The 24,677-nt window shown below is 40.5% G+C and overlaps 2 protein-coding genes across 5 annotated transcripts; one reads left to right on the forward strand and one right to left on the reverse strand.

The window, feature by feature from the left end:
* Nucleotides 1-3,081: 3,081 nt before the first annotated feature.
* adora2b (adenosine A2b receptor) lies at nucleotides 3,082-11,380 on the forward strand. 3 transcript variants are annotated; one of them, XR_014569824.1, is made up of 4 exons: nucleotides 3,082-3,189; nucleotides 3,330-3,826; nucleotides 8,294-11,247; nucleotides 11,288-11,380. XR_014569824.1 is itself a non-coding variant. In XM_083774607.1 (3 exons), exons 2-3 carry the CDS (start codon nucleotides 3,477-3,479, stop codon nucleotides 9,030-9,032), a joined length of 1,089 nt encoding a protein of 362 aa, XP_083630733.1. In that variant the 5' UTR covers nucleotides 3,082-3,189; nucleotides 3,330-3,476; the 3' UTR covers nucleotides 9,033-11,374. The 3 variants fall into 3 exon arrangements, 2 of the variants coding, with proteins under 2 accessions (XP_083630733.1, XP_083630734.1); XM_083774607.1 differs by having other exon boundaries at nucleotides 8,294-11,374; XM_083774608.1 differs by having other exon boundaries at nucleotides 3,143-3,184; nucleotides 8,294-11,374.
* Nucleotides 11,381-11,635: 255 nt separating this feature from the next.
* On the reverse strand, nucleotides 11,636-24,557 carry zswim7 (zinc finger, SWIM-type containing 7). Of its 2 annotated transcripts, XM_083774633.1 has the most exons (6): nucleotides 24,378-24,557; nucleotides 22,795-22,816; nucleotides 21,164-21,232; nucleotides 20,804-20,906; nucleotides 16,607-16,711; nucleotides 11,636-13,696 (listed from the first exon to the last, which is right to left on the reverse strand). In XM_083774633.1, the coding sequence occupies exons 1-6, from the start codon at nucleotides 24,451-24,453 to the stop codon at nucleotides 13,580-13,582; spliced, it is 492 nt and encodes a 163-aa protein (XP_083630759.1). In that variant the 5' UTR covers nucleotides 24,454-24,557; the 3' UTR covers nucleotides 11,636-13,579. The 2 variants fall into 2 exon arrangements, with proteins under 2 accessions (XP_083630759.1, XP_083630760.1); XM_083774634.1 differs by lacking the exon at nucleotides 21,164-21,232.
* Between the last annotated feature and the right edge of the window lie 120 nt (nucleotides 24,558-24,677).

Here is a 24,677-nt window from a genome sequence, read left to right on the forward strand (position 1 = left end):
TTTTAGGAGTGAATACATATATGTTTTGATGCCTGTGACAGCCTCTCAGCAGTTCAGACAAGGCTGCTCCGCTTGTGTAAAACAGAAAAACAGCGTACGCCAGCTCGCGACCAGACGTGACTATTTGTCCTACTCAAGTTCAATTTCAAGCTTTGCCGGAAATGTTAAATGCCGAAAATGTCGGTAATTTCGGCGTGCGCCCATATTTTGCCGTACGCACGGTTGATAAATGAGGGCCATAGGGAATGAATTCGGACGCAGCCTAGGTGAAGTTGGGCCAAAATACATGGGCCTCTATGGAGCTATGGGGCTTTTTGGGTCCAGTCCAGCGCCACAACAGGCCATTATATGAACTACCGATTTCAAATGAGGCTTCACGAAATATCTGGCTGACTGCCCCCCTGGTCTAGACATGTTTGCTCACTCATCATACATAAGTTACACATCAGTATAATTAACATGAGTTTAATGGGGACAGTTGGATAAAGTATATAACAGAATAAGTGTTTGGTCGAAACTCAGAAGTGGAGAGTTTGCTAGTCTCTTCCAACATGACACTCTGGTAACTACATCTCCCAGAGTGCACCAGCAAGATGGCTGCTCGTTTGGCTGAGCTGGAACACCTGGAAAGGCTGGAGACAAGAAGCAAGATCTACTCGGCATGTTCCAAGTCCAAAGACGCCAATGGTCGGTGATATTATTTTGTCTTAATCAGTGATATTTGCAATACTGCTTAATGTGTTTAAAATCTGGCTTTAATGGGCTAATGTATTTAGTAACTGCTACAGTTTGGATTGGAGCACATTGCAGTATTTCATGTTGTGATTGGAAGCTTTAATCATTTGTGGTTAAAGGTATATTCAGTGATTTCACTCAAAAAATCTTAGGTTTCGTTTTTGGCTGTGGGACCCAGCCTTTCGTCCAATCAGGATAGAGAGTCAAAAACGAAACCTAAGGTTTTTTGACCCCCAGGGGTTAACTGGGGACAGGGAGGAACTCCTTATATGGCCAGCACACTCTATAGTAGGGGGGATTATCACAACAAAACAAAAAAATAAGTGATATTTGAATTAAGTGAAATCACTGAATATACCTTTAAAGTCTAAAAGTATAACTTTATAAAGTTTGAGAGCAAGAATGTCTGTCCTGTTGTCTTTATTTTGTTTGTCTGTTCACATTTGTCATTGTTTAACAGTTTTTTGTTTTTTCGTGTTTATCACATTTATATATCTTTTTTATTATGTATTGTATGTGGAATTTACATTACCTGTCATTATCTTTCATTTTATATAACTGAATAACTCATTATCATTGTCAAGGATATTCTGAAGTTGTCAAATACAAAAAATGCCTAATAAAAACAGTATTAAAATAAAATAAAAGTAACTTTACAAAATAAGACAGTTAAACTGCTAAATTAGTTTAAGTCCTTTAAATGAGGCATTGAACTGCTTAAAATACATTAATTGTTTAAGAGACATTTGCTTGTTTAAAATACTTGCTTAAAAACAAGACTGGTTAAAAACGTATTGATTGGAAAAGTGTTTAAAAATTATCATTTGTTGTTTGGCATTGTTGTTAATCTTTGTCTCTCTGTTTTCAAAGGTTTTCAACCTAACATGATTTACGAACCAACCAATCAACAAATGAAGCCAACTGTGCACAGCATGAAAAAGTTGGAAAATAAAAGTTTAATGAGTTGGAAAATAAATCTTGGCGTTGTTTCCTTATCCTTTGGAGTGGAACGAGTATGACTTAACATGGGATAGCGGATAGGATAGATGAGTGTATGATTATCAACATTTTTTGAGCTGATGACAATTTAAAGTTTGTTGCACGTAGTAATTATATCAAGCCCTTAACAGTCATTATTTAAGAACATGTGTCATACAGGGAACACATCCACAACAAGTATAGTGTCAAATGTGTCTAAAATGCCCACAAATACGATCAGAGTGAAATGGAGGTAGGCATGAAGCTAATGAGAGTGACCTGTAGTTTACCTGTAGCCTGAAGGCAGGTGGGTGGTGCAGTGTACAATGTGTGGTATCTGAGACTATTTGTGACTCTCATATTTGTCTGTCTGCTGCAGATGCTGATCAGTTAGTCCAGTGTCCACTCCAATTTCTTACATGAGGCACTATCTTGAGAAAATAGACCATTTGATTTTATATTGTGATATATTATGGAGTGATATGACTATGATTCCAACATCTTTCTTCGCAGGTAGGTTTTGAGTCTCTTCAGCCCTGAAAATGATCTTTCTGAGCTGCATGATGTGACGGGGATAGTTAGTAGTTGTTTCACCAGTGTGTCTGGTAAAGTAACTGGCGGTCGCCCCCTTGACAATTTGTAAGAATTGCACGACATCATGAAAAGTTGACAGTTCAAATCCTTCTGCTTCTTTTTCTGGCTGCTGGTTTCATTGTGAACAAGCAGATTACAGTACTACCTGGCCAGGTGAAAACAAACCACCCTGGCTATTAGCATTTGAATGCTTGATCTGAGGGAGGACCGGCAACCCCCCGCCCCGAGACTGGCCGAGCATGCCCAGGGGCGGGGAAGAGGTGTAGAAAAACTAGAAATCCCCTAAAATCATCAGGGGCTCGAGCCCCGCCGCCCCCACGGAGTCTACGTCACTGGTTCAACTTGCAATTGAGTTAAAGTTTCTTCTACTGACTGATTGTTGCTTTTGACTAATTGACAGATCATCTTCATAGAGAGTGAGAGTGCTCAACACCCGTAGCCTAATTTAAAGCAGAATTCACAGCCCAAATATTTAGGGGTGATGAAAAACAGATGCAGCCATGGGTGTGTTGTCTGGATGATCCTATAAAACATCAACCTTAAAGAATTTTGGGGATGCAAGCAAGGGTTAGAGTGCAGAGGCTGGCGCGTAATTACGCATTTAACATGGTGACGTTAGTCTGGAAATCATGTTTTCTAATTAAAAGCGTGTGTGTCTGTGTGCGTAATCCGCACTTTCCGCAGACATCACGATCACAGCGCTGAGGCGTGGCGACTGCATTTTTCTCTCTCTTTACTTCAAAACTCGTGTGTTGGGGAAGTTCAGTGACACAGTCGGCTGCGCGCTGCGCCATATACAACTGCTGTGCAACCAGGACGTAGACACGCAAATAGACCAAACTGGTGCGAAAATAGCGACAGACAATGCACAGATTAAGTAGGGTAAGCCAATTTTTGTATTGATTTAAAATCCTATGATAATTTTTATTTATATGACAAAATGTGCATTCCACATTTGTTTCTCCAATAACGCATTTTACTTTACACTTACATGTTGTTTTTCTTCTGTTATTTCCTTGCAGATGGCTGGACTGATATATCACTCATGTGGAATATTTTTGGATTACAGCAAAACTACTTTAACCTTTTGGAATATCTAGAACCGTCTCGCTCATGACAGTTAGGCTACTTCTGAATAGCCCACAGATTTAGTCCAGTTATTTGCTGAGATGAGTACCGGTAACTCACCCGAACCACTTACTCAAATTGTATATATTACAATTGAATTAATAATTGCCATTTTGTCTATATCAGGCAATGTATTGGTTTGTTGGGCTGTCGCCATAAACACCACTTTGAAAAACGCAACAAACTACTTTTTGGTGTCTTTGGCTGTGGCGGATATTTTGGTTGGTTGTCTTGCCATTCCCTTTGCCATAACCATAAGTATTGGCATATGTTTGGACTTCTATGGATGTCTTTTCCTGGCATGCTTTGTCTTAGTACTGACACAAAGCTCAATTTTCAGCCTGCTTGCCATTGCAATTGACCGGTATATGGCTGTCAAAATTCCTCTAAGGTGAGTACCATATCAGAACTTTTAATCTAATGTAGCTATAAAAGAACAACATTCCAATCTTTTTGACTGAGCTCGAGCATCTCTGAAACTGAAAGGCTTATTTATTGAAGTTCTTTAGTCTATGAACATGTCGTTGGACCAGAACGGATATAGGCTAGCCTACTAACTATTTATTTACAGAATGAGAGGTAATATGCCCAACAGGCAACAGCCCAATTTACGAGTTATATTTGGTGGAGGCCTATAATTTCTTTATTACCGTGGAATACCACACTTTTTCAACATTTTACTCTCATTCATTAATATACCTTAGAGCTTGTGTGGAAATAAAATAAAAAAGTCCCCCCCCCCCCCCCCCCCCCTTGATGACATCAAGATGTGATTCACAATGTTAATGATTTTTTTCATACCTCCAGTTCCAGGAAACACGGAATGGGGGGACTTTATTATTATTTCCACACAACAGCTAAAAGGTATATTAATGACATAGTAAAATGTTGAAAATGAATAGCCTATATGTAGATACCGGTAGTTAGTGTAGCCTACTAAACTCTGTGGCTCAAGGGGTAGAGCAGGTCGGCGGTTCGAATCCCGGCTCCTCCTGTCTACATGTCTAAGTGTCCTTGAGCAAGACACTGAACCACAAATTGCTCCCGATGTGCTGGTTGGTACCTTGCATGGCTTCCGCCGCAATCGGTGTATGAATGTGTGTGTGAATGAGTGAATGTAATGCACAATCTATGTAAAGCGCCTTGGATAAAGGTGCTATATAAATGCACCATTTACCATTTTACTTTATACTAAATTCTGACTGACAATTGGTTCACTTGGTTGTGCTAATAGCCCAATAGCCCTACACCTAAAGGGAATTGGTGACCTGCCCAGTGAGTCAATGATGAGTTAAACAAAAAGGTTTTTCATCAGTTGCCTTGCCTATCAGTTTTCGTCACTGTTTGGTTTCAACATGCAGGGTATACTTCTTCATGCTCGACATGCTCGCTGGTTAAGCACCACCACTGACACCCTTGATTTAAAGACCCTTTTAGACCCATCTTTTAAGATGAAAACCTATTAGTGTTAGTGTAGAATTTATGTATCCTTAGCCTGATCAATCACTGATAAATGGCACTGGCACTGTGATCAATGGGTTTATTCAGTTCATTAGATGGTTTAACTTTAAACCATGCACTATCCTATTTGTAAACAGGGACATTTTGATGGATTTCTTTGTGGATTTAATACGCTGCTATGAATTAGACATTAATGTCCACATTGGTTTTCTGTTCCATGACTGCATAGGAATTGTGTTTTTGCAAGCATGGAAGTGAAGGATTATTAGAGCTTGGGGCTAGTTGGCTACGATTTACTGTTACTTCAAACACTAGCTCATGATGTCTCACACAATCTAGAGAAAATACACTCACATTCTACCTTCTATATATATTTTTTTGTAATTCTCACAACACTGCAGTATTTTGAACATGACTTTTCTTTAGGTTTAATATTCCCCCCAAAAAACAATTTCGGACCCACATCACAGGTGCAGTAATGAGAACATTGTGTGTGCTGAGCTCAAATTACATCACATTTTTGTGCATGTGAGTGTGCTGTGTGTGTGTGTGAGTGCGCTGTGTGTGTATGTGTGCGCGCGGCGGCGCGCGCGCATGCTGTCTGTCTGTGTAATGTAAGTCCAAGTCCAAGTCCAACCAGCTAGTCCAGTCCATTGGGTTTGTGGCTTTCTTGTAGATTGGAGTGTTTTCACAGATGTCTTTAGTGGAAGTCGAAGGCCAGATCCAGATGCTTCAAACCCCATGAGATGGTTGAACTGCACACCCACTTTACAAACTATTGAAGCCCCTTTGTTTCCTTTTGCTCAGTTCCCAGAAATAGAGATTCGAGCTGTTTTTTCTCTGTGCCGTATTTGAGTGCCTATACGTAAACTTTGGCAAGGTTTATTGCAAAAGGTGACAGACCTTGCAGGATCACACAGACTTTCATTGCCCACAATAATGTTACCTTCTCAGGCCCTATGTTGTAGTCAGAAAGCGTTACAGTCACATCTTGGTTGCTGTGACTACACAGCTTTCATGCTGTTTACTAGGATGGACCTTACACCCTGAGTAACTAACACATGTAGTAGCCTAGGGGAACCAATGGTTCCTGAGCCATGGTAGGTATATCTATCTCCTGTTTCTGTAGTACACCCCCTGGACACGATACTAGTATGTCACAGGGAGTTACCCCCAATCTAGCCTCGATACCAGGCTTTCATTTCGTCTGCGCGAAAGATGAAAGCCTGGAAAAAGCCGTGGGCTGAACCAGTCTAAAAGTGGGAGTCAACCCTTCCGGGTGGGCGTCGCTCTAAATGATGTGACGTAGCGCTGCACTAGGGGGGAGAGGAGGGGCCGGGGGTGACGGACAGATCGATGAGATCCAATCAGGGTGCGCGCATTTCTGAGGCGCGACCCGCCCCTCTAGACCAGAAATGTCTCTGCTTAGGTCAGGCTACCCCCAATCCAACCCTTGATAATGACTGCCAAGCAGGGAGGCATTGTGATTCTTCAAAATTCTTGTAAGGTCACATGTGGGATAAGGGTTTGATCATTAATCCAAATAAGTGTAGATTTCCATCCTAGACAAACATTAAATTCCCTCACTTCACAGTTCACACGGGTGTGATTTTTGTAGAGAATACTTCCAAAAATGTATTAAGTATTACATTTTGCCATATATTAGTATAATACAAATATTTTACCTGGATGGGCATGCACACATAAAATTTAACTGAAGTCTGAATCTCGATGTGAATAGCCACCTGATTTGTTGTGTAAGGGGCTAAGCAGGGGATGACTGTGGCCATTTGAATAGAAGCTTTGAGTATTACTGTGTGTAGCCTGGCAGAGGGCTGTGGCCCCCGGCGGAAGCTCAGTGACATTGGGGAGAGGAGGGACCTATGTAGTGCAGAGGAGAAAAGAAAGTGAATGGGGTAAAGAAAAACATGCCAGCGTGCTGTCGTCATGCCAGAACTAATCCATTCAGTCATCCATCCTTTCCTTGGCTCTCACAGAGAAACACTAGCCGCTCTATCAAAGAGAGAGAGATAGGCGGGCAGAAGCAAATAAATGTGATTACGGGCCCACACATCTGTTCATAGATAGACAAGGAAAGTGTAAATGAAGAATGGCACATATGGAGAAAGATACAGAACGGTTGGATATGCCTGAGGGATCTAGGCTATTTTATGGTTTATTAATGTTGCCTTGGGCAAAGCCTCCCTTCCTGCAGGGGATAGCCCAAGAGAAGTTGAACTCACAGACCTAGATGAACATTCGATTTTTACATCACTGAATTGAAGTTTAATTTATATACTAATAATTTATGTCATATGACCGACCGTGTCGTTCGCCAAAAGTTATAAATTGGACCTGTTCTATTTTAGCCATTACAAAAGGCTTCAACAGCTTCAATTACCAAAAAGCTGAAAAGCCTTTTCACTGGGAAATATGGGTAGAGTTGGTGGCATCAACTGTGCGTAAAAAATAATTCATTCAACCCACAACTTCCTGTCAAATGTGTGCCTACTGCCTATACTGAGGGCACATTTTGTCAGAAATGTACTGTAGCTAATTTGCACTTATTATACTTTATTTAAGCACAGGAAGTATGAGATAAAACAAGATTTGACTAAATGAGCTGAAATGGGTTGGTGCCTGCATGCATTTTAGTATGATTCATTATCATGCAGTAGCCCTGAATATATTGAGGAAGAAACTCTTTTGCTTCATAAGTGTTCGTGTGATGGATCGTACAAGGAAATGGCGACGATTGTGCAAGTGTGAGTCAGATTAGTTTCCTTTGTGTTTTCCTTTCCATGTGCCTGATCGTAACTACTTCAAATGACTAAAATGTTAGTGTTCCCAACATTTTCAGTGTAAAGATATATCCGATAAAATGACATGAGCAGGAGTTGACGGGTGTGGACTAAACATCAGATGTAGCCCACTTATTTCTGTCCTGCACCTGAGCACCAGTTTGAATGTACAGTGTGTGTTCTACTTTTTTGTGCTTTGGAAAATCATTATTTTTTGTAGTAATACTGGCTTGTGGATACCAAAACCAGTAGACATCTTCATCACACACATTCATTAGTGTACACATGGGAGGTTATATAATAGAACTTGTTTGATATATTCAAAACACGATAGCATGGTTTCTGTACACAAAATATTCTAAACAGGATAGGTACTGTGTAGACAGGGTGTAATATGCTGGGACATTTACCTTAATTTAGAAAACATATCAAGTAAGTATGTCGGTAAACGTATATACACTATGGATTGTAAAATCAGCATTTTTGTTCACTTGTTGAATTGGCATTATTTATACCATATTCTAGTCAGGGTGTGCAACATTTCCTTTATTTAACCATAAAACATGAAACATTGACCAAAATGACTTCCTTTCCAGGTACAAGGAGTTGATGACAGGAAAGAGAGCCAGGAAGATCATTGCTATATTATGGGTCCTGTCTTTTATCATCGGCCTTATCCCCTTCTTGGGCTGGAATAAGTCACACTTGGCCTGCAGCACGAAGACAACCAACAGCACCTCAGGGGAGGAAAACGCTACAAAATGTCTTGTGGACGGGATGAGTGGTGAAGGAGACTTTCTAAAGACCTGCAAACTCAAATGTCTCTTTGAAAGTGTGGTGGACATGAGTTACATGGTCTATTTTAATTTCTTTGTCTGTGTCCTGGTTCCGCTCATAATCATGCTGGGCATCTATCTGAAGATCTTCACCGTGGCCAGGAAGCAGCTCAGGCAGATCAAACTCAAGTGTGTGGGCAATGGGGACAGCCATCACCACGGGCTGCTGCAACGGGAGATTCGAGCAGCCAAGTCCCTCTCTATAATCGTGGGCCTGTTTATTCTGTGCTGGCTGCCGGTTCACATCCTCAACTGCCTTACGCTGATATATAAACTGCATATTCCCACCTCCGTGATGAACGTTGCCATCCTTATGTCTCACGCCAACTCGGTCGTCAACCCTATTATTTACGCTTACCGCATTGAGGACTTCAGGAACACCTTCCGCAAGATTCTGTCTCAATATGTCCTGTGTAACAGGGAGGATTTGTACTTGAACTCCAACGGAACCAGGCAGAATAGAGACCAGATTCACATGAATATTGACCCCCAACTCTAGGGGAAGGGGAGACAGGGGTTTCCCAGCTCCTCAAACACTATCTATGTTGATTCTGTTTCATTCTTGAATTCCACTTTCAGTGAGTTTAACAAACGTTTACAAAACAAAAGTATATTATGTGAAGATATAGTGGTGAATTTAAAAAAATGCCTTGAATGTGGAAATATTTATGAATTGCGCTGAGTATCAGGGGTCAAGCAGTGAAGTGCAGAGGACACTTATCTAATTTTTGTATTGTGAAGGATTTGTTATTTAAAATAAATAAATAAGAAAAAAGTTCAAGCTAACTGGATTTGCAGGACTGTGAAAATGTTCCATGTGTGAATATGCTATTATACTATACTAAACTATGTTCTGAAATGCTATTCATCATGAATTCAAACATTATTTTATGCGCTAATTCCAGAAATGTTTTCTGTCAACAGTGTTTCATAATTTATTTATTTCAGTATCATATTTAAGAATGTATGGGTGAGGTGAAATAAGTTTGTATATGCTACATCTGTTTTAATCTGTACCCAGAAGAGGTACAGTATGTAGTCTATTGTATTAGACAGTACATTGATAATGCTGCAGCAGTTTTTAATACATAGGAAAATACATATTATTTTCTATTCTTGCATTTCATGAAATATCCTAGGTTCAGAATTAGGAAGCAGTATAACTGTAACATTTGGTGTGCCTCTATAAATGTAACGATACATTTTCTTAAATGACTAAGGCTCATGAAGTAGGAAACAGACTGACTTTTACAAATAGGGGGGGGGGGGGGGGGGGGGACACCACCTATTTGACCTGTGACTTGAGGCAAGTCATGAGAGATTATTAAGCTAGACGATTATTATAAAGTATACTATTTAAATCTGATCATAAATAGTGTATTCCTTGTCATCCAGAAATACATGACTACAAAGCCACTGATTAACTTAAAATGTTTTCTGTGTGAATGTCACGCTGGGCAGCTGACATGATGGAAGGAAGCAGCTCAGGCAGACCACTGTAGGCTACAGTTGTCTTTGATTGAACTGGGACAGAGCAAATGCAGCCATGGGTGATTAACAGTATATTTAGTTGCTGATCTTCAAGCTCAACAAGTGACATATTGTGAGCTTTTAGATCTGCTATTGTGCAGTATATCTACGCTACGTAGCCCACAATGTGAGCCATCATTATAGTCTAATGGAAATACAATGCACTGATATTTTAGGCTATTGTTAATTTTGTTTGGTGTGCTTCATTGTATTTGACATTGGACTATGGCGTGTTCCACAAGTGTTCTTGGGAGCAAGTTATGCACTTGCTCCCATTTCTTCAGTATTCTCTGTCATATTTCTGTGTAGTTTACCAACTCTAAGGGCTAACATACTCTGTAGGAGTGTGCCAACCTTCCAGTACATTCCAATGGAGACATCTAAACTGTAACTGCTCTGTCATGTTAGTATTGTCTTTGTTCACTGCTGAGTGTGTCAGTATTGTGTGGGGATTGATCTGTCTGTGTATATGTTTTAGTTTGGGTTTGTTAACTCCTTTACTGTATGTTTTAACCCTCCATTCCTTTATTATGTGTCCTTGAGATCTGTTTTTTGTTCCATGTTAAAGTTTCTTACACAGTCTAGTGCGATATTATTCACTGGTGGTGTTGACTGGGCAGATGGAGGTGAGGGTTTTGGTCATGCCACCCACTTTCCATGTTGTCTGGAAGCAGTGTGTCTGCTGTAGCTATGGGGCCAATGTTTCTTAAAAAGAGTGGTGAAAGTACTTCGGTTGGTCAGGAGGCTAATACTGGCACAGGCCAAGTTGAAGCCTCCTGTAGCCATACCGCAACAATTCTACCCAAGCTCAGTTGAGCCATGTCAAAGGCCAGTAAAGTTTGTGGCCAGTGCAGTTTGTGGCGACCATGTTCTTTAACCTCTATGATATATGGAGTGATATTTAATTTGCTACTTGTTTGTGTTGTGTAGTGATCTCCCCTACTTGCATGTGCCATGTTACATGCAGTGATTTTCTCTAGGCCTACTCATTTGTCATGACTCATAGTGATTTCCTCGGTTGTGTTTGCATGTGTTATGTAGTGATCTTCAATACTTGGTTGTGTTGTGTATTGATATGCACTACTTAATGTTGATATACACTTGTCTGCGTTTTGGTCATGTCGGGCACTAGTTATGTCTCAGGAATTTGTATTGTAAGTGTACGACCCTGTGTAATTTCTTTCGTTTTCTGGGATTTTACTTTTATATATTTTTTACAAACAGGAGTGAAATTTCAACTTTTCTTAGTTTGTGCTAAATTATTTGGATTCTGTGATGTGCCTTAAAAATGAAATTTGAACACTCACTATTTCTTAACCCATTCTGACCGGGCACCCATTTTGGTGTTGGCATCATGTCGTGCTTTAGCTATTGAAAAATAGCAGATCTACAAGCTCATATCGCGCCACCGAGTGGCGCGATACGAGCTTGTAGGTCTGCTATTTTTGAAAAATCGAAGAACGACTGACTTTTTTTTAAAATCTGATCTCAGGTCAGAATGGGTTAATCAGACCAGTGTGTGTCCGGCGGAAACCTTGTATGAATCTGATCTCAGGTCAGAATGGGTTAAAATGTGTATTGTGTAATGCTACAACACACTGTTTTATGCCCAATAAAATGTCATAGCCTGGCTGGTAATAACCCCTCCTCTCTTCCCCATTTATACACCCACCAAGTAGAGGAATATTTTCTACTCATCCGTTTTCTAGCACCATACTCTAGAATATCTTTTAGTTTTTGAGTGGTGCTAGCCACTCCTATACACAGTGTCCCTACATTATTTCTCAGTGAATCCTATGAAAATTAAGATCACTAGTGCCATTGTGATACCCCCATGGTCTCATGGCCATGTTCAAAGATAAGGTTGTATCTGCTGCTATGCTAGACCGATACTGACTAAAAAATAAAAATAAGCTAAATATAGGCTACTATTTACACCTAATGCTATCACTTGAACCGGTACCAACTTGAAGCATAGTGGAAAACTAGAATATTATGCATTCAGCAAGATTCTGTGTGCTAGTAAATAGGCTGAGTATATGTTTATGTAGAGATAGATTATGTGACTATGGACCGCATTAGTTCAGAGGTGTTGATGTTTTGAGGAAGAAGTAAAAAAGTGTTCCGAAATACATAAATATATTTATTTAATTCTTATAATAAAATATAAAATCTGGGCTTGGTGGGGCTTCAGCGTCATTGCACCTAATGCGACTGCATATAGTCCCCTTATGCACATGATTTCAGAGCAAACAATATTTCTGCTTCTGAAAGTGAACAGAGAACACTTGATCTAATCCGAGTGAGCTAAAGTAAAAAAAAAAAAAAAACTACAATACATTTTTGAAAAACAGTATAAAATGTAACTTTTAAAGGCCTGTCAACATTGTGTGGGTATCTGCCTGTGTATTATTTCTTTTTTAATGCGTTTGTACCCTCAAGGGTGCTGACCATCATCTGATCTGGTCATTTGAAACCACACAGAACAGCATACAATGAATTATCTTCTGTATTCAAAAAGGGCTTTAATACTGCAGTCACACTAGACTGTGTACGAATAAACTTGAACATGGAACACAAATCAGATCTCAAGGACTCAAACATTTCAGTTTCTAGATGAGCGTAGTGTAGTCAGGCAATACTTTTGTGTTGGTTAGGTCAGGCAGCAGAGGTGATATCAAGAAAATGATTTATTTGGTTTGTTTTATTTATTTCAGCTGGCTCTGTTTAATACTTTGTTTCCGTTTGAGCACTTTCTTTTGTAAAAAATATGGACTAAATAAAACCGGTTTTCCCTCACCAATCTTATGTTGCCTCCCTCCTTCCCCTATCTAAAGATGTAACATTCACTGACATGTAAAATTGTTAAATTGTATAGATGTTAAGCACATCGTAATTGATGTCAGGGGATTAGATTTTAGAGATACGCTGAAATGTATAGGAAACAAATATTTCTGTCCATTTACAAACATACTTGTCATTGTCAATGTGTTATTACAGGTAGCATTACTAATCAAGAAGGGAAAACTGTTAATGAAGAGGCCAACCAACTGCTACAACTGCTATTTAACATCATACATATTAAAGACCATTGATACAAATAAACAGTTTTTCCTAAATGTGTTCATTACAAAAAATATGTACCGTAATGTAGCATAGACAGATATTAGGTCAAATACATATTTATTTTCATGTTGATGAGCAAAGGAAGAAGAGTCATAGATTTCAGTCTCACAGATATCTTTGGCACTCTACTGGTTTTTATCTTCAGATAGAAAATAACCTAAAAATAACATACATTATTCATTGCACAGTTGTAGATTGTCTGACAACAGATTAAGAATGAACCCACAAGGGAAAAACTAAACAAAACAAATCCCATGGCATCTGTTTGAGAGTGTCTTGCATGAAGGAGGACTTTCCATGTGCGTCAACTCTGAATCTCTCCACGTCCAAGAGGCCATACTGCTGCTATGAAGCAGGAGTACTCAACCAATCCACCACTCGGTATGCTCCTCAAGTGCCAGGGGCTGCCGTCCCACAGAGGAGCGTGGACATCTGCTGGTCTGACACAGTCTCCTGCTGAATCACACCCATGGCCTGGCAGAGGTAAGCAGCCAGGATGTGCTTACACTGGCAGACAGGATGGGGAGATACTGATTAATTATCGATTACATGGAAATAACTAATTCGTTTATGAGGCTAATTCACTTTAATTCCAAATGAATAATGTCATGTAAACAACAGACTAGACCTAATGAATAGGAAATCCTTTGGGTAAGCTGTTTAATAGGAGAACATTACATTAAATCATATTGAATATCTCTGCTGTCGGGGAGAAACCACCTAACTCCAAAATGTTCATTTCCAGGAAATTAAAAATAAAGAATTTTCAGGAAATTAAGAAAAGCTTTAAAACAATGCAATACTTCCTCATCAAAGTTGGTATTGTACTTTATATATCGTTAATTATTTGCATGAGAGGGGAAGAGGTGGTGGAGTTTGAGGATTTTTAATACTTTTCATTGATTCAATATTCTTTTAACCAACACACAGACGTAAAGGGTATTCAATAGCATTGATTTATGAAATAAAAATAATATTATTAATAATAATAATATAAAACACAAAAATAATTGTTAGGTGGTTTCCTCCCGACAGCAACGATATGCTCCTGTGTACAGGGGCCTAAATGATTTAAATTAGTGTGATAAAATACATATCGGCAGTGTCATGGTCTGCAGACCATGTCTCCCTGTCAGCCACTCCCACTCTCCATTCCTACCCTCAGTCATTGTCACACACCTGTTCCCACTTCATCCCCAGCCCAGCAGGGCCATGCCCACAATACAAACCTGTGAACACTTCCACAATCAACCTGCTCACTATAAGACTGGACTCATCCCACACTACTCACACTGTCAGAACATAAACCATTGTCTGGTGCTCAACCTTTATGTTTCCTGTGATTCCCCTGTACTTGGATTTTCTCGTTCTGTAAGGTATTTTTGCATTTTTTGGACTTCCTGTGTTTTGTTTAGTTTTGCCTTTTTGGATTTTGCTTTGTACTTTTTGAAAAGTTTGGCCTTTTGGCTTCCCTGAGTTATTTGCTTGTGCTTAGATAGATAGATAGATAGGTTTATTTGTCATTTTTACAACTGTGAACAGCAGAAAAACGAAATTTCGATGTGCTAGTGCACGAGCCGCAGCAACATGAGTCGCGCCGCCACAATATCTGGGTGGGGGTGGCGGGGGCTTGGGCCAGGCACAAAAAAAAGCTCTCCTCCTACGCAAGCCATCGAAGGGATGAGCTGCGCGGGGGGAGGAAAAAAAAAAGATAACCTAGGCTGCAGGGGGGGGGGGCTGTGTTTGTAAGCTAGGCTGCTTCTTTAATAATAAAACTGTTTGAAACTACTCATTTTGGGTTCAGTCATTCTGCCACCGTGACAGTGTGTACTTACATGTCCCTAAATGTCTGGACAGTAGCTCAGCAGATGTGTGTAAGAGTCCAAGACAATGTGAGAGAATACTTTTGTTTAGTGTGTGTTCTGTTCAGCACGTGTCTGTATGAGTCTACTGTATAATTGCACACAGTCTGCAAAAACAAAGTGAAGGAGAGGTGATGAGGACAGATGTTGCAGAATATTGTTTCCCATCTGTTATGCACATTGTAGGCTACCAGCAGACTTTAACCATGTGACATGAACCTTAGCGTCCCTATTCTGAGAATGTAGTAATGGGCAAACATTCTGTGAAAATAGGATGTTGTACATCCTATGTGATGTGTATAGTGTTTAAAGTGGAAAAGCCTAATTTATACTTTTGGTCTGGTCACTCGCTGTAAATAACAGATTTATCAAGCGATGAATGTGACATGTTTGTTTATTGGTTATCCGTTTATTTATGGTGAGCGACAGTCTTGTGATTAAGTATAAATTAGAATTTAGCCTCCATGAGAGAGAGAGAGAGAGCTCTCCTTCAACCACTATACTTTGTTGTCTGAGTCCTCATGGGTCTACACACTAGGCCCCCACCTTTTTCCCAAAATGTCTTTACTGAAAATAGCCAATCTACAAGCTTATAGATTTTTTGCGAAGTATTCATTGCGAAATAAGGACGCTGCTAGGGTTCATGCGGTTAACATAACTAGGATGTGAGTGACCTACATTATATCTAAAGGGACAGTCTGTCTTCATCACGATGTGCCCACCCATACATCAACAAAGACAGTCTCTAAGCGTTAGTGGTGGACCACTACAGCACCATGTGGTCAAACTCACTGTTGCATAAATTAATCTCTCAAGGCGCCCAGAGAATGGCATTTTTTGGTTGGGTCGACATTAGGATGGTGTTCAAGGTGTTTAAATCTGAAAAACGTGTTACAAAGCGACATAAGACCTGTTCTGCTGGGCTGGGTGCTGGATCAAAAAGTTCAACAGTGAATCAGACATAATGGTAAATGGTGTGCAGATTTAGTTATTCTTTTTTCATGTTCAAAGCTGACATGTTGTAAAACTTGTAATCCAATATTCATGCTTGTGTCTTGAGTGGCATCGGTTGACATTGTTCTAGCCATAAAAGTTATTTGAGTGTCTGGACTGTTTTTGTTTATCTCCTTTCATTTCATGGGGAATGGCATGGTACTGTTGAGTTCATGGGCAGTCTTCATGGTCTGCTACAAGCAGTTTCTCAGACTGAATTTAGCTGCACCCTCGAGGGGCCTGACAGTCAGGGTAGGGAGAGGTTGTTTGTGGCAGATATTTAGAGCTGCAGTTCAAACAGTCAATCAAAATGGAGACGCCCTCATGGACCAGACAAAAACATGACCTGGACTCAATACATCTGTTATTTCTTACATGTGCTTCTTCTGAACTTTGACTCTGTCATATTTCAGAGCCTGACAAGGGAGAAAGGGTGTGAAACTGGCCAGCTGTGTGTGTGTGTGTGTGTGATAGAGAGCGAGAGAGAAGTTAGTGCTCTAATGTGGTTAAGTAGATACCGTACATGTTTGTGTATGACCGTGTGAAAGAGTTGAAGCCTCACCAGTAGGCCTTCATTTCTGCGGAGCACACTATAGGTGAATGCCGGACAAGGACAGTAGTGGCACGAGATGAAGCAGGTGTAGAGACGCCCTGACCCTCCTACCACCTGCAACAAGTCAAAACAAACCATCACCAAGTGATGCACATAGATTAGTTAGTTTGTGTGCAGTGCATTCGGGCATAGATGCATGCAAAGTATATGGAAATAAATACTAACGATCCTGACAAACATGGAGAGTAGGGTTTTGTGGCACTTTTTTGGACAAAGAAAGGAGTGGCTACAGGTGTGGTACTTTCGTAGGCAAGTACCTCAATCAAATAAATCCTGTCCGAATTCTGTTTATATGTCCTGCCACTGTAAACATTGCAAAGCACCACATCCTACATGATATACTCGAGGGGCACCGGAGGCAGTCACAAGCACATGCATGAACAGGAATTTGGAAAAACTAGCTGGCTATGTACCCATTCCATCCCTAATGTCCCTCAGCTTGTCTCAACACATGCCAGGAACCATAGAAAAAAAAACCTAGATGCCTCATTGGCCGCTGCAGTTCATTGGAGCGGCGGTGTATTGTAATGTTTCTGTATCTCAATGAAGAAACTTGGTTCTTGATATGATTCTTTATTTGAACTGATAGGGTTTGGTAGCATACAGGTCATACATCCTATTCTAAGATCTAGAAATGTTTGTAGGTGTGGCCATGATATAGGTGTGGCACAGTCATCATCATTGCCATCTAGTGGCTGTTATAAATCTATCACACTAAGGCAGACATCAAGCGGAAGTGCAGAAGGCACGTTGCGTTGCTGCCACTCAAGTGACTAGTGGCCAATCACATCACGTCACAAAAGCTTGATGCACATGCGATGCACATGACCCAGAGCTGAAGGAGGCATCTACCTGTCTATGTCAGAAACCTTTAACTATGCAGGAAGGAACACCCCACCTACCTTTCCTCTTAAATATTTCACAGATCTGAGAGAATTAGGCTGCGTTGAAGGTTAGGCCGATGTCACCTTTCTCATCATTTCAGATTATTTATCACCCAGAAAGCGAAGACAGGGGAGGGTGCATTTGTAAACAATTCTGACATGTTGTCTAATAGACTTGGTTGACAGAATATGTGGTCCGTGTGTATGCTGGTTCATTCTGTACAGTCTTTCAAGGGAAGTACTTGTACATGGCACAAGACATTAAATCACTAGATTAGCTTGATGTCCCACTTCAATTAATGTCTCTCAAGATGGCAGAACAGGCTTCATTATTCTCTAGTCGTGCTAAATTACCTTTCCTGTGATCTACTAAAGTAAATGCACCCCATTTTTTAAATGTGACTCTTCCTTAAATAAGTCTCAGTAGGAACAATGATACCGGCTTGCAAAGCAATGAGGCACCAGTGGGGAACAGGAATGATAATAGCTGACTTTAAGCAGGGTGACATACTGTATTAACATTAGTTACAAGCAACAGCTTTATAAATCCTTTAAAACATGTATTTCAAGATAGCTTCATACATTCATGACATGGTTTGGTAGCAATAGGAGATAGGACCCAGGAGAGACAAACTCTTGGTGAGTACCAAGCAGACTTTACTTGAACGCAAAGTTGGTTCAGTGCAAAAGGACTTAGAAGGTAAACTGACTGTACTTCAAGCTTGGGGACTACTCTAAAATTAACTAAACAGTGAATAAGCACCGACAGAGACAGACCGACAGACAGACAGACAGAGACCAGAAGGCACAGCCTGTGTGTGCGTGTGTATATATGCGTGTGTGTGTGTGCGTTCATGCGTGGTGTGTTTTATTCTGTTTTGACAATGATGGATTACATCTAGAAATCCAAACATGAAACAACACCAGCACTAACCTTTTTTTTTATATATTTCTTTATCCCACGATTTTTGCAACCCATTTTTTCACCCAGTGTCAATTATCTATCCTGGGTTCTACACTTCCTCTGCCAACCTGGGGGTTACAATGTAGTGTACTGTGGAATATGGTAGACTGACTTTAGTTTTTATATTGCTTGTTCTCAGGGTTACTGTAGATAGGTCACAATGAAAAAGGGTACAACAACTCAAAATATAGTATATTAATAATTTCCAATATATCCTTCCGGACCACAAAGGCCAGAACTCCTGGAGGTTTAAGAAGTGAAACAATTCAGATGACAGGAGTTATGTGTTCAAACAGAGGGAGGAATCATGTCTGTATTTAGCCTCATTGTATTCTAGTGTTCCTTTTGGAGAACTATTTTCACAGAGGCATGAAGGAGTTTACAGGAAACTTGGGTCACAGTGACCACAACCTCAGTGGACCAGCCTAGGTTCAAAACTTTTTATTATTGAGGTTACATTGTGATGTCAAGACTAAACATAACGTCAGCTCTCTTTGTGTGTGTCAAATAAAGGCTAAGGCCTTATTATTGTAACATGACCATAACAAACTATTCAGTATATCAGATAAAATGAGTATTGCACATTGATAGGGAGTGTATTCCCGACTTGCATCGTTCTTGACTTGCCTGGCCCCAAAAAGGCAGGCGCTGGTCTAGAAATAATAATAATAACAATAATGATCATTTCAAAGACCTCAAAGAGACCTGATGTTGGATAGGCAATTGTCGAGGGCAGCGATCCAGGAATCCCGAGTTGGTGTTGGCTAGACCTCACTCTCGCAGTTTAGTTAGTGTTTTGAATTTGATCAATGTTAATGATAAAATTGGAGACCAACATGCACTCGGCTGGTTAATGTGATAATTAATGCATTAATGCTGTTGATTTTAGCTTATTATTGATGATTATAATAGTCTATATAGAAACAATATATATCTACAATACAATCAGAGCAAATTCACTTTTATGTTTACTTTGGCCTTTCTTGGAGTTTGTACATGATGCATTTTGTCAGCAAGCACCAGCCTGGCACGCCCTTAATGTTTATGCTACCAACATGATTAATATTTTCTGAAATCAAGATTGGTGTTTTGCTGTAAACACATACATGGAGGATAACAACTAAAAACCAGGAAGTTAAGGATTGTTCATTTCACATTAACATGCTGTGCCCCCGGAAACACCACTGGGGTATATTTTTCAGGGCGTTCGCGCACCCCTTGTGGTGCGCGAACGCCCCCCTTGTGGTGCGCGAACGCCATCTAGGGGGTGTGTGACATGAAAAAGGTAATGGCGGTTTAATGGTGTTATTTAACACAAATGGCGGTAATCCACTGTTGTAAGGAGATGTATAGAGAAGCTGCTGTATTATACAGCTGCTGTAGTGTACAGCAGCTGCATGTCTCTCAGTGCAGTGAAATTATGTGATTATTTGCCATAATCATATTAATAAATGTATAATTTTTGGCCAAATGCAATAAGGGTGCGTCAGCTAGGTCAGGAGGTAACAAGGGTTACACGGCCAAAAAGTTTGGGGACCGCTGCAGTAGACTGTTTAGTTGCAACCGCAGGTAGCATTTACTAGGAAAACGACATCTGATGTCATAGTAAATGCGATCTGCTGTCGCAATTAAGTCCATATATGGAGATCCCTGGTGTCATCAATATTGGCCAGCAACTCGACATCTGACCTCAAACCTTTAGATCTCCATATATGGATATATGTATATGTCAGAACCTGTTCTGACATACAGTATATCGATATATGTATATTCCATATGTTGATCCTTCCTCATCCATCCTTTCTCTTCGATGTCTCCCTTTTGAGTGATACCTGTCCATTTAAACTGGACTGCCCCCAGCCACGGCCAGCAGCCGGCGACAACTAGAGTTCTCAACAGTCCCGAAACAATAAGGCCCTCATCAAACCTTGCACACTCAAGAGAATGTCCCCGCTACCACCCTTAGATCTCCATAAATGGAGCTGACCTGTTCTGACAATCCATATGTTGATCTGACCTCATCAAACCCTGTACACTCAAGACATGCTCCTTATATGGCCGGTACAGAATTCATTCCATGTTTATCTGACCCCCCCATGCCAAAGTGCCAGCGCTAACCCAGCAGTCTGCCGTCAATGAGGCGGATGCGTGCACGCCAAATGGAACATTATCTCTCTTGGAATGGAACATTACAACAAATAGAACAAATCTGAAAATTATAGTTTTCCTTTAATGGTACTGGCAACAAGTAGCCAACATTTATTTTGGAAGAACACTGATAACTGAAGCATAGCAAACCTGAAAGGCTTTGCGACCACTGGGAGATGACACACAAGTCACAGCGCACTGGTCCACCAGGTCCAACGCCTGCAGAGCACATGACCCAAAGACAAACCTCAACCTGGAAGAGTGGGACATTAGAAAGACACACAAACATAATAAACTGGGGTGTTCATGGATAATAACAATAATAATTATTTTTCAAGACTCATTTGTGGAAAAAGAACGTTGCATGTCAAATAGTCGAGTCCCCTATTATAATACGACCCAGATATTTCCATTGGAAAAAACAGTCTCATATTCAGCACAATAGTGTAGTTATATTATGATTTATATAGGATACTTTCAGACCAAAACACTTAAGATAGTAATGGTTACCAGAAAGACGTCTGAGGGTGAGAATCTTGTATGCATACCCCTGGGTTATAGCAGACTGCTGGGCGAGCACTGGCATGGGTCAGATCAACATATGGAATGAATTCTGTACTAGCCATATATGGAGCGTGTCATGAGTGTACAGGGTTTGATGTGGTCAGATCAACATATGGAATGTCAGACAGGTCATGGAGGTCTAAGGGTCTTGAGTGTACAGGGTTCGTGTACAGGGTTCGATGAGGGCCCAGGTAGGGCTGTGCCTTAATTTTTGGGCCTGTTGATAACTCTAGTTTTTGCCGGCTGCCAGGCTAGTTTTCGCCGGGTACCAGGCGTGGTTGCACTAATAACTTTGGGGCAGGCCCGTCTAGAGTTTAAACGGACAGGTATCGGTCAAAAGGGAGACATCGAAGAGGAAGGATGGATGGGGAAGGATCAATGTCAGGAATGTCAGAACAGGTCAGCTCCATATATGGAGATCTAAGGGTGGCAGTGGGGGCAGTGTCTTGAGTGTACAGGGTTTGATGAGGGCCGTCTCTGCGGTGATGTACCAACCAACTAACCAACTGACGGGAAATGCCTGTTTTCATAGTAAATGGGACCTGTGGTCGCAAAAAAAACAGAAACAAGAATGACTCATGTCATAACTGCCAGGTGCAGCAAGCTCACTATGGGTTTTATCTCCCATTGGCTTAGACTTAGAGGATATGGCTTCATGTTGCACCTGGCTAAAAAAAGTTGTAGCCTCAGTTACTAGGCATAGTTCTTGCAGTGAAATTAGTGCAAATTGCCCCTGCAAACTCCTTGAGTCCTTGCTGTCAGATGAAAAGCAGCTGTTGTGTATCAGACAACTTGAGACAAGGCATATGATTGTCTCTACACCCTCCCCAGGACAACAGTGTGTGGTGTGCATTAGTCTTGCTTATCCACAATCTCTGAAGCATTTGAAAATTGTGGGAGGCAACAGTATGGCTCGCAAGCACAGACAGGGACCACATTAAAGAGGGAATTGGCAATGAATAAATCGGGAGTCGGGACAAAATGGGGGGAAACACTTATGCTGTTGTGCAATTACACATCAATATAGCACATCAGCATAGAAACATCAATATTTACATAGATAATATTGTTGTTACCCATATTGGTGGATTACAGTATGTTGGTGGTGGGGGGATTCAAGTATTTCAGCTACCAGTTGACCCAGTAGGCTACAATGTCTCTCCAGAACTAGCTAACCTTCCAGACAGTGGTGTTCCGCAAAAATAGGACAGAAATAAAACAACAGCAACGTTATTAATAACACTCCAAAAGGAAACTGTAGGTCTAAGTGAGGGTGACCAAAGAAAGAAACAGGACCACAGGCAGGATGTGGCCATGATGACCCATGTGAGGTCCAACCCTCTAGTCACATACACTACCGGGAAATATAAAGGCTAGGGAAATTCAGATTGTAAAAGTGCATGCTATTGCACACTCATTTTCAGAGACATGCAAAGTGTCTGTCTGAAACTGGCGTCTGAAACTGGCGTCAGCACTTGTGTTTATAAAAATGCAAATTAATATGGATGGGTGGTATATTTTCGAGAGTAACCACTGTCTGATGAATGATAGTGTAACAAGATCGACAGGACACTTACGCTATGAGTAGATCATCAGGGACTGCAAAAAGGGGGAAAAAGAGACAAAGGATTACAATAACACTAGACCTAGAAAACCTGTGATCATTTAATTAACTTCGTAAATTTTCATGTATCAGAGGCATAGAACGGTCGTACTTACTTTCTATTCGGACGTAAGATTGGCGGCCTAAATGTGATAAATGCTCAGTTTGTACTCACCCATTAAATAATTCCAAAGACAATACCTCTAGTTTTATATCCATGTGAAAGTTCTGGCACAAAACAGTATTTAGTCAATTATCTCCACTTTTTCAAGAGATGCACACGGACGTCTTTCTCTCCGGGCGAGGGGGGGCCGGAATGATCGCTGGACTGATTTTACGAATACGTCCTGTTTACCGCAGACGTCATCACCAATTGACCAGGGAAACACAAACGTTTGGGTCACACAATTGGCAGGTGCCTTGTGATATGTGCTGGGTAGTTAATCACACCACCTGCCAATTGTGTGACCCAAACTTTTGTGTTTCCCTGGTCAATTGGTGATGACGTCTGCGGTAAACAGGACGTATTCGTAAAATCAATCCAGCGATCATTCCGGCCCCCCCTCGCCCGGAGAGAAAGACGTCCGTGTGCATCTCTTGACAAAGTGGAGATAATTGACTAAATACACGTTTTGTGCCAAAACTTTCACATGGATATAAAACTAGAGGACCATATTTCACTCCATGTCTTTGGAATTATTTAATGGGTGAGTACAAACTGAGCATTTATCACATTTAGGCCGCGCATTTTACGTTCGACCAGAAATTAAGCAGGGTGTTCTATGGCTCTGTATGTGAAATACTGTACATACTGTATGAAACAACAAGAGCCGTTCTAGGGCTAACAATAACACTATTCAGCTAAGGACTACTAGAGATGTCAGAGAGAGAAGTATGTGGCTATAGAGGCAATCTTGTAACAAGAAGATCAAGCTTCATATTTCCCTACTCATCAGAAGATTAAAGCCAAGGGCTATTTCACTTTCAAATAAAATAAACATTAAAACCATATTTTTTTTTTTAATGAAAAACTACTATCCCTGAGCAAGGCAATCTGCTACAAAGACACTGTGATATTAAGGCTTGTGATATAGTTATTATAGACTATACCATTGCTGTACATGAGATTGTGTAAATAATAATAATAATTAAAAAAAAAACATCCTATGCTATTTGACCAAACACTGTGGTGGGAGAGCAAATAAACGGTGCCAATTCGAAATACAGTCTTGCTTTGTGTCTGCTGAAGTTATCAAACTTGGTAATATAATGAGGCAACAGTGCCATCTACACACGAAAACTCAAACTACATTTAACGAAAATAATAGTCGTAGTCGTAGCGGACGTATTATTCAGTATACAATCTGTCCAGTATCCAGGCTTTTATTTTCGTTCGCGTTCATCTATCATTGTTAAATGATAAACCTTTTGTAACGAATGTCACAGGGACTTTTGTCATGTTGAACTTGCCTAATTGTTTGATATTCCATAGACATAGATTGTTTGCCATGTATTATAATTATAGTATGCAATGAATGGACTAATACTTGGTCTTACTTTGTGAATTTTCTTCATATGTTTCCTTGATGTCTGTGAAAAGCTGTTCTGCTACTGCAGGTAAAATAGAGCGCATCGCGCCCGCGGACTCTTTTGTAGACTATATTTTTTGTATAAATAACGTTATGCACAGACAGCAGCAGGGATCTTGGTGGTCGTTGTCTTGTCGTTCGAAAACAGTGTGAAGTGTGAACAATGATGATTTCAATGAAACGAACACTTCCTGGAATACTAGGCAGGCTCCCCCCCCCTATCCTATGGGCTCCCCGCGCAGCTTTTCTCTGGCAGATTCGTCAGTGT

This window comes from Protomyctophum parallelum, assembly GCF_964188405.1.
Source record: "Protomyctophum parallelum genome assembly, chromosome: 1".
Classification (NCBI taxonomy): Eukaryota; Metazoa; Chordata; class Actinopteri; order Myctophiformes; family Myctophidae; genus Protomyctophum; species Protomyctophum parallelum.

What these genes read in the sequence shown, in the direction of transcription:
- adora2b (XM_083774607.1), top strand. Translation starts at nt 3,477, where the DNA reads ATGAGTACCGGTAACTCACCCGAACCACTTACTCAAATTGTATATATT. An exon ending in GCTGTCAAAATTCCTCTAAG is followed by an intron (nt 3,827 to 8,293) that starts GTGAGTACCATA and finishes CTTCCTTTCCAG; the next exon opens with GTACAAGGAGTTGATGACAG.
- zswim7 (XM_083774633.1), bottom strand. Translation starts at nt 24,453, where the DNA reads ATGCGCTCTATTTTACCTGCAGTAGCAGAACAGCTTTTCACAGACATC. An exon ending in CCTGATGATCTACTCATAGC is followed by an intron (nt 21,233 to 22,794) that starts GTAAGTGTCCTG and finishes GACCCATGCCAG; the next exon opens with TGCTCGCCCAGCAGTCTGCT. An exon ending in GCAGAAATGAAGGCCTACTG is followed by an intron (nt 13,697 to 16,606) that starts GTGAGGCTTCAA and finishes CCTGTCTGCCAG; the next exon opens with TGTAAGCACATCCTGGCTGC.